Source organism: Rhincodon typus, chromosome 2 (assembly GCF_021869965.1).
Source record: "Rhincodon typus isolate 14 chromosome 2, sRhiTyp1.1, whole genome shotgun sequence".
Lineage (NCBI taxonomy): Eukaryota > Metazoa > Chordata > Chondrichthyes > Orectolobiformes > Rhincodontidae > Rhincodon > Rhincodon typus.
In genome coordinates this window covers 71544863-71560905 of record NC_063333.1, presented here as the reverse complement: position 1 = coordinate 71560905, position 16043 = coordinate 71544863, and the positions used below count along the sequence as shown (strand labels likewise).

The window sequence follows — 16043 nt, the reverse complement described above, 5'->3', positions numbered from 1 at the left end:
GTCATAGATTTAGAAGGTTTCAAAAGACCCTTGGAGAGCTGCTGTTGTGCATTCATGAGATGATACGTACTGCTGCTAATATATCCCAATGGTGGAAGAAATAAATCTTTGAGAGTTGGAGGGGTTACCAATTAAGCAGACTAACATGCCCTGGATGGTATTGAGCTTCTTCGGTATTGTAGGAGCTGCATTCATCCAAACATGTGGACAGTACTCCATCTCACTCCTGATTTAACCCTTATAAATGGTGAACAAACGTTTGGAAGTTAGGAGGTAAGTTTTTTGCTGCAGAATTCCTAGCCTCTGCTGCCACAGTAGTTACATAACTGATGCTGTTAAGTTTCTGGACAATGGAATTCTACAGGATGTTGTGACTGGAGTTTCAGCAATGGGAATATAATTAAATGTGGAGGAGATTCTCTTTCGTTGGAGATAGTCATTACTTGGCATTGGTGTTGCAGAATATTACTCGAGAGTCCGCATGGATGTTGTTCATATCTGGCTGTATATGGACACAGACTACTTCTGTAGCTGAAGAGTCATGAATGGTGTTGAACATTAAGCAATCATCAGTGAACATCCCAACTTCAGAGCTTGAAGTCAAGGGCAGTCAATCTCACCTCAAGTTCAGCTCTGTCATAATAAAAACAGAAAGTGCTGGAGAAACTCTGCAGGTCTGGCGGCATCTGTAGAGAGAAAAGAGTTAATATTTCAAGTCCAGTGACCCTTTGCCAGAACTAAAAGCCTTTTCCTAGTTACTTTCAGTTCTGATGAAGGGCATTGGTCCTATAATTAAACAGGAACCAGAACAGTTCAGTATCAAGTGAAGCTGTAAACTGTTTCTCTAAGCCTGCCTTCAACAGCTGGACTACTCTTTCCACCAGACCATTAGACGATGGATGGTATGGAGCTCTCTGAACATGCCGAATGCCATTCGGCTTTAGGAAATACTCAAAATCCGTGCTGGTAAATGATGTCCCATTGTCCGTGACCAATACTTAGAGAGTCCATGCATCACGAATAACGCTCATAGATTTTCAATCGTCATCCCTGAGTTTGCCGAATGAATTCTGGGCATGTCCAACCACTTTGAATGAGCATCCACAATGACCAAGAACATTCAGCCCGTGAAAGGACTGGCATAGTCGACACGTAACTGACTCCAGGGTTTTCCTGGCCATTCCCATGCATGTGGGGATGCTGCTGGCAGTAATTTTTGTCCCTATTAGCACTCTGGGCACTGCCCCACCAATGTAGCTATGTTAGCATTCAATCCTGGCCACCAGACATAACATCTTGCCAACATTTTCATTTTAGAAACACCTGGATGACCTTGGTGAAGTTCAGCCAGAATCTGGCAGTGGCCTTTACTTGGGACAATCAATATTACATCATTAAACCCACATACCAAATGGTCTCTCAGCATCTCATTCAGGTTTAACCCAAAATCACATGCCTCTGCCAGCCATTTTAACTGTCAAAAGTCCTGATACAGATTCCTCCAGTTTTTGAACTGTCAAATTAAACCTCAGAATTAGAAGAGGCTTGGGGTCGTAATATTCGTTAGCTAAATCCATCAACTCTTGAAAGGTTTTAGTATCAGGTGTTACAAGGAAAGTTAGGCTCTTAATAACTGAAAATGCTGCACATCTGCAAGCAGTCAGAAGAATGACTCGTTGCTTTTCATCTGCCCCAATGTCATTTGCCCGGAAAAAATAATACATTCTTTCCACATGCTGGGCCTGTCTTCGAGGGCAGGACGATATTGTTTAACCCAACTCAGAGACGACTGTTGTGAGCGAATTTTCTTCAGGAACATACTGTTTTCTCTTGTCGCCACTGAAATAACTCCAGGGAGGCAGGCATCCTGTCATCAAGTCACCTTTTACTTACATGTGCACAGTACATAGACTCTGTCTAGCTTGTTCAGTGCCATTCCCTCATCTGTCCTAGGGCTCACTGATTGGCCCAGGTTAACAACCCCAATCAAAGATCGCACAGACCATGAGATAAACCTGGCCCTCGTTCCACTTATTACAGAGGTTGACTCTTAACTGTCCTCTGGGCGATAGGAAAGCAAAATAAATACTGGCTTAGCCAGCGACACTGTCATCCCATGAACAAATACACAATACTTCAATTACTCTATGACTCATGGATTAGAGATGAGACTACTTCTGTTAACCATGAGAGATGAGACTGCTTATGTTAACCATGCCCATACGTGACTTGGAGGCAGAGTTGGAGTTGTTTCTATGTTCAATTAAGGATGGTGGCCCAGTTCCAAAAGCTGGTGGGCCAATAAGAAGCCATCTCTATTTCTTGGAATATTTTGTCAGCATTCATTTCTTCAGTAAACACAGGTATATTGTAAAGGGGCTCCCTGATTTACAAACAATTTTTATTTTGATTTACAATTTGCTCACATTCCACCTTTCACAGCTGTTGGAATGTATCTAGTCTGTAAATTTAACATACCTTCTTAAAGATTACTTATTATTTAATTCATATTTTTCTGATCAATTTTTGATACTATTTTATCCTTATCTGCCCTCTTCTAATTTATTATTTTGACTTTAGAAAGTTATTTGCTCTTCTGCATGAGTTAACCAATATAATGCTTTGATCACTCTTACACAAGTGTTCCCTCACAGACAAGTGGTCCACTTGGCCCACCCATTCCCCAGCCTGGTTGGACTGAGATCACACCAGTCAAGGTAGTTTTCCTTGAACCTATTTCAGAAATTCCTCTGCTGCTTTTTCTTTTATTCAAACAGTATCCAAATCAATAACTGAATATAATACAAGCCCCAAATGTCACTGCTCTACAATTATGGTCTATCTCTGATTTTCCTGTCGTTTTTCTCTTCTAATTACCACTCATTAATTAGACATCTGTTGAATATTTGCATAGCAGAATTTTTTTACTTCTCAATACTAATCAAACTTTGTTTTCTTAGGATGCCCTCTCTCTCCAAAATGACAATGTCTTCAGTAAGCAGTACTGCTATTCCAGCTCCTCTTATGTCTTGCCCAAATACATTGGCTTCTTGAATTAAAGTATCTTGTCCATGGTTCCATTATTGCTGCTTTATCATATTCATATATCTCACGAGCCTTATTCATAATTCTTTATGAAATGACATATACGCATTCTGGACCTGTCCTTCTATGTTGACTTTTTGCCTACTTGTATGAAATATGACATATTTTCATTTGCTTTCTTCTGCTTAAAGGAGTAGCATGTAACTTTTACTTTATACGTCTGACTTCAAGATTTACTGTCTGCACCCCAGAGTTACTTCAGCTGACCTGAGAAAGGTAGACCTAGAAATTTGCTTGGGAAAATATTCCATCATATTTTTAACATCTGCCCACAACATATTTTCCCATTCCTATATATTTCTTATTGTTTCTTTTCACAGAAACATAGAATCCCTACAGTGTGTAAAGAAACTGCTTGGCCCATCAAGTCTGCACCGGTCCTCCAAAAAGCATCCTACCCAAACCTAGCCCTCAACCCTATCCCCGTAACCCTGCATTTACCATGGCTAATCCACCTAGCCTACACATTCCCGCACACTGCGGGGCAATTTAGCATAGCCAATCCACCAGCCTGCACATCTTTGGACTGTAGGAGGAAACTGGAGCACCCGGAGGAAACCCACGCAGACACACGGAAAACTCCAAAGGAATATTTTAAGAATCAATGCAATTTTTAATGAAAATTTTGCAAAAAATTATCAAAACGTAAACAGCTAAATCTACACAGAAAACATTATATCAGCCCCAATTAGAGTATTCCCTTCAAATTCCAGCGCAAACTTTAAAATTGGTTTTAAAAGTTTTGAAGAGGTTTCAGAAGAATTCCTCACTTAACTACGTTGTAACTACAGAAATGGAAGACTATCACCAGAACACAAACAAGAATGCTAAAGTAATTGTCCAAGTATCCAAAATGCATTCTTTCATTTCAAATTTCTATCACATAAGGTACCTTTTCAGTCACAGAGATTCAAAGAAATACCACGTTTATAAATACTTGTATCCAATGGATTTTTTACTTGATGGATTTGACCACCGATTCATTATCATTGACTTAGTTTTAACTGTCTTGCCAGCTTTACTATTTACCCAGTAAACCGTAAAGGGAAAGATGAGCAACTCAAAATCTAGAATTAAATTGATTTGTAGAATTTGCGGAAAGAGGCCTCTCAGCACATCAGGTTTTCACCAACTCTCCGAACGGCATCCCATCCAGACCCAGGCCCCTATGCTATCCCCATAGCCCTGCATGTCCCATGGCTAACCAATCTAGCCTCAACACTACTAACATTTCAGCATGAACAATCCACCTAACCTGCACATCTTTGGACTGTAGTCGGAAACCAGAGGACCCGAAGGAAACTCATGCAGACACAGGGAGAACGTGCAAACTCCACACAGACAGGTGCCCAAGGGTGGAATCGAATACAGCTTCCTGGTACTATGAAGCAGCAGTGCTAACCTCTGAGACACCGTGCCACCCTTTTGAATGTTAGCTGTAACGTATACCTATTAGGGCCAGATACCTAGTGTTCTATTGATAGGAGGGATGTTCTGGAAAATATTATTCTGCATGTGTAAGATTTGCACTTGTCAAAAGTAAGCACCAAATCAATATAAGTGATTTTTTTTCCCAGTGAGTGGTTTTTGAAATGGCAACATGACCATTCAGTAGTACTTACTATTCAGTAGCACCTACCAATCAGTAGCATCCCTCAAATTGTTGCTGGGGTGCTTACCTGAAAAATCCCATTGCCCCTAAGGACAGAGGTCTCACTTCTCCATCGAGGGATGATTCTCACTCAAAAGAGGGCTGAAGATTCTTGCTGCAGTCATAGTCAGAGAGATGTACAGCACGGAAACAGAACCTTCAGTCCAACTCGTCCATGCCAACCAGATAGCCTAAATTAATCTAGTCCCATTTGCCAGCATTTGGCCCATATCCCTTTAAACCCTTCCTATTCATAGACCCATCCAGATGCCTTTTAAATGTTCTAATTGTACCAGTATCCACCACATCCTCTGGTAGCTCATTCCATATGCACACCACCCTCTGCATGAAAAAGTTGCCCCTTAGGTTCCTTTTAAATCTTTCCCCTCTCACCTTTAACCTATGCCCTCTAGTTTTGGACTCCCCACCCCAGGGAAAAGACATTGCCTATTTACCCTATCCATGCTCCTCCTGACTTTATGAACCTCTAAGTTTACCTCTCAGCCTCCAACACTCCAGGGGAAATAGCCCAGCCTATTCAGCCTCTCCCTGTAGCACAAACCCCCAAAACCTGGCAACATCTTTTCTGAACCCTTTCCAAATTTCACAACATCCTTTCTAGAGAGTCTAAAGGAACCATGATATTAGAAGTGATGCTTTATTACGGTAATATTGAATCCAATTTCGTACATCTCAATTTCTAACCTTAATGAAAAACAGACTGGACTTTAGAAATTTTCAAGTAGTTAAATCAAACTTTTGCTCTTATAACATTTATTTAAATTACCATCTATTCCCAGAAACTCTGCTTTATACTTTTCTGTAAGGGGCAACAAATATTTTAAGAATCAATGCAATTTTTAATAATCATTTCGCAAAAATTATCAAAAAGTAAACTGCTAAATCTACACAAAACACTACATCAGCCCCAATTAGTGTATTCCTTTCAAGTTTGAGCACAAATTAAGAAATAGGTTTAAAGCTTTGAAGAAGGCACAGCAGAATTTCTCACTTAACCACGTTATAACTAAATATGGAAGACTATCACTACAACACAAACAAGAATGCTAAAACAACCATCCAAGTTTCTTAGTTGGTTTGTTCATTTTCAAATTTTTAACACATTAGGTACCTTTAAGTCACAAAGATTCAAAGAAATGCTACATTTATATCCAATGGAATTTTGACTTGATGGGCCTGACCACTTATATATTATCATTGACTTAATTTAAATGTCTAGCCTGTTTTACTGTTTACTCAATAAGCTGTAAAGGCAAGCAACAAGAAACTCAAATTCTAGAATTAAATTGTAGAATTTCTACAGTACGGAAAGAGGCCATTCTGCTCATCAAGTCTTCATTGACTCTCCAAACAGCATCCCACACAGACCCAGGCTGCCACCCTACCTCCGTAATCCCACATTTACCCATGGCTAATCCATCTAGCCTGCACATCCCTGGACACCATGGACAATTTAACATGGCCAATCCACCTACCTGCATATCTTTGGACTGTGGAAGGAAACCAGGGCACCTGGCAGAAGCCTACACGGACACAAGGAATATATGCCAACTTCACAAAGGCAGTCACCCAAGGCTGGAATAAAGCCTGTGTCACTGGCACTGTGAGGCAACAGTGCTAACCACTGAGCCACCATGTCATCCAAGAAATGGACTAGTGGAAGTTAAGGCCCAAGGGGTACTTCATCAATGAATAGTGTGTTTAAAAGAATATTAGTGCTGAATTAGTATAAACAATCTAAGCAGACATTATCCTTGAAGGGGAGGTAACTAAATTTTGCAACTATTCTGTGTTGGCCAATGATAGATGTCTTATGATGCTACCATTTGATCAAATAGTAGTAACTGCAAACTTCATAGTTACATTGCCATTGTCATCAAAAAACTACAATACCAACTGGTTCTACTTAAATTGGAGGAATTAAGTGCACATGTTGGCAATGTACAGTTCAGTTACCGGAATAGTTTGCACGCAAACAGATGAATAAATTTTGAAATAAGGTTATCTAAATGAGACAACTCTGCAACAGTAAAAAAAAGCTTTTAGTTTACAAAATGTCAACAGCAGGCCACCTAATGCTCAGGCCCATGGCAACAACATCCTCAAGCCCATTTGGTCAAGCAAAATGCCTTCAGCTGTTTAACACCAAACTGACATACCAAGCTACAGGCTGACAAATTACCATCACAGCTGAATGAAGCTTATCAATGTTAAATTGCATTGGAATCAGCCTTGAAAGATAACTTCATAGTGAACACGTCAAGGAAGCAATTCCCCAAAATTTGACTTTGTTTATATACTTACCATATTAAACAAACTTACTGTCAGGGTTTTAGGCTGAAACACGGACTTACCTGCTCCTTGGATGCTGTCTGACCTGCTGTACTTTTCCAGCCTCACACCTATAAACTAGGTAAACCAATTCATCTAACATTCAATTCTTTAAAGCTTTATTCTTTTACTCAAAAAAGTGCCCAGTTGTGATTGCAAAATTATTCTAATACAGCCTCTTTTTAATAATTTTATGCTTGTGAATATTTAATTTTCACCCAATAATGTAACCAGATACTCTGCAAAATAGAAACAACTTAGGCAATTTTCCTGGGTTCAGGCCAAACCTGTGTAAAAAAAATTAAGCTCCAACTGCCTGTGAGGCAAGTGTATTTGGAACCTTACACTCTGGTTCTCTTGCTCAAAAGCAGTGTGCTCTGAAATATTACTCCCTGGGGAAAGCTAGAATTACCAATTTTAATGAGTGAGATAGAGAATCGTTTCAACAGAAAGATGTTACCTCATCATCATCAGCATCATACTGAGCATAGTGCTGTTCCAGCAGTTCTCTTTGATGTCGTTCCTGCTCCAGAGTTTGGCTGATCAGCTGAGCAACCTCACTGCTCTGGCCAGGTTTCTCTCGCCCAATCAGGAACCTGCAGAAAAAGTCATTCTCCATTTATTTTCTAACCATTATCACTTAAAGTAACTGAATAGCAGCAATATTAGAAAACTGAGCAACTGAACATCTCAAATGAAATATTCAAATTGTGCATTCAACATAAAATATCATATAATTTCAAAAAGGTATTATGGGGAAAACATATTTTACTTCTCAACTGACATTATTTCATTTTATACAGCATAATGGAACTGCTTACATTCACACATATTGGGTTCAATACTAGGCACATAAAAAAAACTCTATGTTGATTTAATCATGGAGATAGACTGTAGAACACTGACCGAATTCCTTGGGTTCCAGAAAAATAAAGTTTTTAAAATTCATCTTGAATTACCTTCAATTACATTCACAGAGATCCTTGATAGACAGGCTTATTTTTATGATTGCACATATATATTACGTAGAAGTAGAAAGCATGGAATGAGAAAAGTCAATGTATTGTATTATATACAGAGACAGACAGCCAAATGCAATCAGACTTTCCTACCTCTGTATTCACAACAAAGTAAAATGAAAACCTTCAAATACCCTCAAAATTGACCTCAATAATTCTTATCCAGACGTTTGAATAACCACTCCCAGACTCTGTGAACACTCTATTCCAAATGTCAGTTTGTAACTCAAACAAAAGACTTAGCAATTTATTAACAACATAGTGATTTAGCAGAATAAAATTTAATGACAAAGTAATCTTTATTGGTCTATGCAATAAATCCAAATATGGGGATTAATTTAGCTAAGCTGGCTCAAGAGCTGGTTTGCAATACAGAGAAATGCGAATAGCATGGATTCAATTCCCAGACGAACATAAGTTACAACGAAGGACACTTCTTCTCAACCTTTTCCCATGTTGAGGACGATGATCCTCAGGTTAAATAACCACCAGTTGCATCTCTCTAATGAGAGAGCAGCCCTATGGTCTGGTAAGACTATGGTGACTTTACCTTTAAACCCAAAAGCCTTTGTGGAGCTGAAAACAAAAGACAAATGAACAGCAAACAAACACTATTAATGAATAAATAAAACCAAACTGGTCACATTACTTAAGTGGTTTTCACGATGTGTTCCTACAATCATAGATGATGGTTTCAAAGTTGATTTTCTAAAGATGTCAATAAGGAGATTCACTCAGATAAAGGCAGTAATGCTTAGCTTTCTATTCTCTGAACTTCCAACAGAGGTTAGGCAGGGAGTTTGCAAATCTTTTCTTGTCCACAGAAAATACTGTTCAAAACCTAATTCCAACTCAGACCACTCCCTGACAGACTGATTGTCTCCTCCATAAAGTCTCACTTACCATTTAACATCTGCCATTTGTTTGAGCATAAGATCTTTTCCAAACTGCTGGAACCAATTCACAGATTCTGATCTTGTTACTAACCAACTTCTGCTATCTGTTTGTAATGTTCTTCCCTGCAATGAATCTTTTGATCAGGAACCAATCTGCAACTAACTTTCAGACCTAGCCTCACAAAAAAGTTTGTTTTCTCTCTTTTCCTTTTAAAACAAGCTGTTAGCCACAGTCCAAAAGTCACCTTTAGCCCACAGTTCCCAGTTCACAGCTCCAAACCAAAACTGATAAAAGAATAAAATAAGAATCATGAAAAATCAGCAAGGGTTCTCATAACTGCCATAGATCTATGGATTATTAATTTCCACAGGATACAAACATTCAAACAAGAAGTAGGTTCTTCAGCCCCTCCTCAAGGGTGCTCCTCAATGGGGAGAATGTTGGGAAATTACAGTGAAAATGAAAAAAAATATCAGATTCTTGGAGAGAAAAAATGTTCCAATTTACCCCTTAAGGGTTAAGTGGCAAATACAAGACCTTGCAACTGAGTAGCAACCGCAATTTTTTCTATGCAACTGCATGTTATTATTCGCAAAACTCGCTTCACTTCTACGTAGCTCCCAAAGTTCCTTTCCTTCCCACAAAACTAACCAGAGCAAATTCCTGATTTGCCATTTGCTTCTCCTGAAGTTCAGACAACTCTGTCTTCACTGCAACATCCTTGCATGCTCCTTGGCTCCTCTATTCAAATGGACTTTAACCACGCAAGGGGGCATCTCCCTACCAATTAGCATACCAACATCATCATGCCTGTTTTTGGAACAACCCATGCACCATTTTAGCCATTCAGGAATTCACTTAGGAGCCTGGGACACTTAGAACTTACATACTTTGATCAGATTGATCATGGGGCATACTGTGATGATAACGCCATTGAATGTCAAGAGGCAGTGGTTAGGTTGGAGATGGTCATTACCTGGCATTTGTGTAGCATGACTATTGCTCCACAGTGCTATAATCAGTTCATGCATCCTTTCTGCAGTCTGTACCCTTGTCCACATTGGGAGTAAAAACCTTATACTTCCTGGCTGAAGCTTCTCCAAAGGTAAATTCTGGATCACCATGCCTGCCTCACACAATCACACTCTTGTCCCTGATGATGGACCAAATTTAATCTCATTAATCTAAGGAGTGTGACAGTCTAAAACACACGATCCAGGTACCTCTCTTCAGCTCTGATGTGTCACTGTGTCCACAACTCGGACTCCAGCTCATCAACTTTGAGCTGAAGTTCCTCAAGCAGCCAATACCTGCAACAGATGTGGTCACCGTGGATTGCATGAGCATCTATCAGTTCCCACACGCTACAACTGTACTAAATCTCCTGCCCAGCCTTTTCTACCTACTTAATTAATTAATTTAGATGTTATGTATTTTAAATATGTATTTCTTAACTTGTATTCTTCAGCTGTAATAATGTTTCCTGATTTAAATCAATTGCCAATTGAAAGAGACATGAAAGTAATACCTACCAGTTACTTACTTATTTCTGTAACATCACACTTCAGCTGTGACAAGTAGGAACAGGTTGAAGCACTTCAGTGCCAATGGTTTTTATCTCCAGCTGCTGCTGCCTTTTATGCAGGTCCGCTCACCTCTTTATTAAGCTGCTGTCCCCACTCTTTCATATTGTTTGAAAAGCTGTTTACCAACTCTTTCTCTTGCACTCTATGAAGCTAAATCAAGTTGTTGGATTTCTCCCTCTCTCTGCAATTAAACTACGTTGTCACACTTCGAGGATGTTGGCTCATCCTTAACTAATTATGGTACATTCAGTTACAGCAACAGTTTATCCCTGGACTTAAAAGATTCTCCAGCTCTCCCTTCACCTGTATCCATCTTGTGGATTTTTCATATCCAGTATTTTCTCAATTTATGCCTCAACTGTCCTAACGCAAAATTATTTTCACGTTATTTCTTATCCCTTTCATAAGTACCACTTTGACTGTTTTACTGTCTGTTTCTCGATAGACTATGTGTCGGTGCCTTATCAATTACTATAATTTTTCATGCACTTCAGGACACAATAACAATTTCCTTTAGTAGGTATACATGCCTGAGACTCTTTCTTCAGTGCATTTTCATCGTGCATTTCCTCATTCCAGTTACCCCAGACGTAACAATAATTTCTGCACACTTAGATCAGGATCCCAAGATACTGCTGGACAATCTTGAACTTCAGATGAATTTTTTGAGAGATGAAAAGATTTGTTTTTTTTGATCGAGATGACGTGGCACACGTGTTCCTGCCCACTTGGTCCCAAAGTTGTTGGTCAAGGACAAATGTTCCAATGCAATTTTATTTAAAAAAAATCCCAGCAGTAAGGACACCAATATCTCCATAAGAAAGCTGTCAATGATTCATTCTACCTACACTTTCCTTTCTGGTGACATATTCAATTTAACCACACCTAAGGTGAGTCATTCTCATTGCCATTTGAAGTTGTACCACTTTTTTCTTGTCACTATTCTTTTATTCTGAGTGGGATATCCCACTAATTTCCATTCTATAAAATTCAGAGACTTTGCAGAAACCTTGTTGTCCAATTTTGAAAAAAAAATACTTTTCATAATATCTTTAAAACTGGGATTAAACATTGCTCTGTGGTTCCAAGCATTATCAAATTCTGTTCATTCTTTCTTATAAAAATACATTTCTCAAGAGTAACTTGTTAAATTAGTTTGATGGTTTTTCCTTTTAAAATTTCCAACAACTGCATGAAACCTTGCCTCGAGAAATGTGTGGAATCCTCACTGATTCCATACTCTCACTCGTAACGTGGATGGAAGCATGGAAAATCTGTGCAAGCCAAGTTCTACCACAATCGTTACAGAATTCATGTAGCCTCAAATGTTGTCCACATTAAACTGTAATGCTTTAACTTCAATCATCAACAGCACATTTTAAGGATTCCTACATATAATGTGAGCTGCAGTCAAGGAATTGATAGGGTGTGAAAGAAGAGGTTAACCACTGGCCATTACAGTATCTTTCATCCTAGGTATGTATGAATAGGCTGTTCATCTTTCACATGGGTGCAACTTCACCAGGCTGGACAGTGACAAAACACTAGACCCAACATACTGTGTGCAAGTGAACACAAAAGCACAGCACAATAAAGCTCATTGCAGTGGTTGTCCACACAGGTCTCCATGTCCTCACATCAGTGTTCAAATTCTCATCTGACCAAGTATAGCATCTTTTCCTCATATGGGGCAAGAAGCCTTATGTCTATCACAAACTGCCTGTATTCATCTCATTGACCTGGTTACATCTATCTAATATCTTGGCCGGCCACCGTTCAATTAAAAGCTTTCTTTTTAAATTTCTTACTATCTTTAATCTTTCTAGTTAACCACAGATAGCAATGGACGGGGAGAGGGTTTCATCCTTTAGAACACATCTATTTTGCAGATTCTGAAATATCGTCTTAAATGTTGATTTGACAGGGCAGATGTGAAAAGAACTCTTCCTCTTATGGGAGAATCTAGAACTTGGCAACTGTTTAAAAATAAAGTACTCCTCATTAATATGTGGCAATTCTTTTCCTTAGAGGGTCCACAGACTTTGGAACTCTTTCTGAAAGGGCAGTGGATACAGATTTTTTGGGCTCAATTTTCCCATTTCTGACAAGTACTTTAAGTGAGATTCAGGAACCTTGTCTTTACATTCATTCATGCAATGTGAGTGTCTCTGGTTGAGCCAGCACTTATTGCCCACGCACGATTGCCCTTGAGCAAGTGGTGGAGAGCTGCCTTCTTGAACTGCTGTAGTCCATGTCCTGTAGGTACACCCACAACACAGTTAAGGAGGGAGTTCTAGGATTTGGTCCCAGCCACACTGAAGGAACGGCTATATATTTCCAAGTCAGGATGTAAGTGGCTTGAGGGGAACTTGCAACTGGTGATGTTCCCATGTATCTGCTGCCTTTATACTTCCAGATGGTAGTGGTCATGTTTTTAAAATATGTTTCTAAAGATCCTTGGTGAATTTCTGAAGACCATCTTGTAGACAGTACACACTGCTACGGCTGAGCATCAGTGGTGAAGGGAGTGGATGCTTGTGGATGCAGTAACAATCAAATAGGCTGCTTTGTCCTGGATGGTATCAAACTGTACCTATCAAGGCAAGTAGGAAAAATTTCATCAAACTCCTAACTTGTGCTTTGTAGATGATGGTTGGGCTCTGGGGAGTCAGGAGATGAGTTATTTGTTGCAGTATTCCTAGCCTCTGACATGCTCATGTAGCTGCAGTACTTAAATGGCAAGACCAGTTGAGTTTCTGGTAAATATTGCTGAAAAAAAGAAGACAGGACAATTCACAAGAAAATTAATATAACAGGAAACCAACATTTATATAGCATGAGAGAACAGTGCTGATTGGACTCTAATTGGTAGAGGTACTGCAATGCAGAATGCACAAGTTAACAATGCCAACCAATTAGCACTTTCTTCTCATACAATACAAGTGCTGGTTGCCCTTAAATTGGTATTTGTGTGAATTGTCCCAAAAGCTTTGAAAAATGCCTTTTTTCAGTAATGCTCCAGCTCTATGCTACTAATGACTACTTTATCATTTTTTTAATCCTCTCATCTTCTGTTAATTTATTCTTAAATTTGGACTCTATGCTCTTCTGCTACAGTCTGTTTATCACTTCTTATAATAACACCCCTCTGTTGCCTTGTCTCTATTATTTTATTCACCATATCTATGCAAATCTGATCCTTTACCTCAACAAATACTATTATTTTATTCACCATATCTATGCAAATCTGATCCTTTACCTCAACTATTTGTCTTACAATGCCCTCTACTTTTCCAATTATGCAGCTCATGAGAACATAGTTCAAGTGGGGTCCATCAAAACAATACAGATCAACTATCCTCAGTACTAGTGCCAGAGCCACACAAACTGAAATTCACATTAATTTTCTAATCTGATTTTCTCTATCCCAGTTTGCTGGTAGTTTGGATAATAATCCAGAGATTGCAATCTTCAAGGTGCTGGATCTTAATTTGGTGCCAACTTCCCCATAGTAACTATGCAGAACCTCTTCGACTTGTCTACATCGTTGGTACCTGGTACATAGACAACAATGACTTGATCGTCCCCCTCCCAAATACAAGTTCCTTTCTGTCCCTAGCCAGATGTTCCAATCCTGGTAACTGGCAGGTAGCATAGCCATCTATATTCACACTCTTTGCTGCAGACAATAGTGACAAATCCTTTTGCTCTCCTCACTTGCATGGCTTCCAGTATCATGGTCAGTTGGCTCATCCACCCTGCAGCTTTCACTCTCAAACAAACATCTTGAAAGAACCTCAAACCTGTTGGAAAATTTCCAACAGGGCTCCCACGCCGACTATCTTTATCTGCATCACTTGCAGACCATCCTGCTGTCCCTGAACACTGATCAAATTAGAAGACCCTATCCTAAGGGGGACCTTGATCACATGGGGAAGTGGGCCGAGGACTGGCAAATGCAATTCAATACAGATAAATGTGAGGTGTTGCACTTTGGAAAGTCAAACCAAGGTAGGACTTATACAGTAAACGGTAAGGTTCTGAGGAGTGTTGTGGAACAGAGGGACCTAGGAGTACGAGTGCATAGTTTGTTGAACGCAATGTCACAGGTTGACAGGGTGGTGAAGAAGGCATTTAGCATGCTGGCCTTCATTAGTTGAGGTACTGAGTATAGGAGTCGGGACATTATGTTACAGTTGTATAAGTCATTGGTGAGGCCGTACTTGGAATGTTGTGTACAGTTTTGGTCGTCCTGTTATGGGAAAGACATAGTTAAACTGGAAAGTGTGCAAAGAAGATTTACAAGGATGTTGCCAGGACTAGAAGGTTGAAGTTATAGGAGAGGTTAGACAGGATAGGACTTTATTCCTTGGACCATAGGAGAATGTGGGATGACCTTATTGAGGTGTATAAAATCATGAGGGGCATAGATAGGTTGAATGCATATAGTCTTTTTCCCCAGGAATGCGGAATTGAAAACTAGAGTGTGTAGGTTTAAGGTGAGAGGGGATAGGTTTAAGAAGGACCTGAGGGGCAACTTCCTCACGCAGAGAGTGGTGCGTTTATGGAATGGGCTGCCTGAGAAAGTGGTTCAGGCAGGTACAATACCAACATTTAAAAAACATTTAGATAGGTACATGGATGGGAATGGTTTAGAGGGATATGGACCAAATATAGGCAATTGGAACTAGATGAGTGGACACCATAGTCAGCATGGACCAGTTTGGGCCGAAGGGCCTGGTTCCATGCTGTATTACTCTATGACTCTACTCTATGACTGCTTCATAGTCCAAAAAATCCACAAAACTTTCTCCTTCTCTGTTGTGTTGCAGTGTCAGTACTTCAGCCTCCAGCTCATAACCTCCAAAGCTGCTTAAATGTCAAACAGTTGCTGAAGACATGTTTGTTCTGGATCACACTTGCATCCTGGACCTCCACATGATGCAGCTGTGATATATCATCCGTCCTGTCATCTATAATGTGTTCTAAGTAAATACATGATTTTGATTCAATTAAATATTTACCTAAGATTTTATATATTTTATTAACCTCAGCACCAGTTGCTGTACTATTTTGAACTTCAAAAATAGAAGAAACCTTAGGCGCTTACCAGATATTCACCACATAATTAGTTTCTTCTCCTGCCAATGGAGTAAGAACCAAATCCTGGAGCTTGAAACGTTTTCATAAGCAACAAAAGCATAAACAAAAAACACACAACCTTTTTTTTAAAATCTAAATCCAATTCCGAGCACACATAGAATTATAGAATCCGTCCAGTCCAGGTATAGGCCATTCGGCTCATTGAGTCTGCACCAACCTTCCAAACAGCATTCCACCCTATCTGCGTAACCCTGCATTTACCATGGCTAAAGCATCTTGTCTGCATATCCCTGGACACTACAGAGAAATTTAGCATGGACAATCCACCTA

General features: G+C 39.5%; 1 protein-coding gene across 3 annotated transcripts in view; it reads right to left on the bottom strand.

Moving 5' to 3' along the window:
- The window catches only part of ppp1r9a (protein phosphatase 1, regulatory subunit 9A), a 265269-nt gene that overhangs the window by 131502 nt on the left and 117724 nt on the right, over positions 1-16043 (bottom strand). For all 3 annotated transcript variants that reach the window (XM_048610696.1, XM_048610710.1, XM_048610703.1), the window contains exon 5: positions 7569-7704. In XM_048610696.1, the coding sequence (XP_048466653.1) occupies positions 7569-7704 (136 nt within the window). The remainder of the gene's footprint in view (positions 1-7568; positions 7705-16043) is intronic.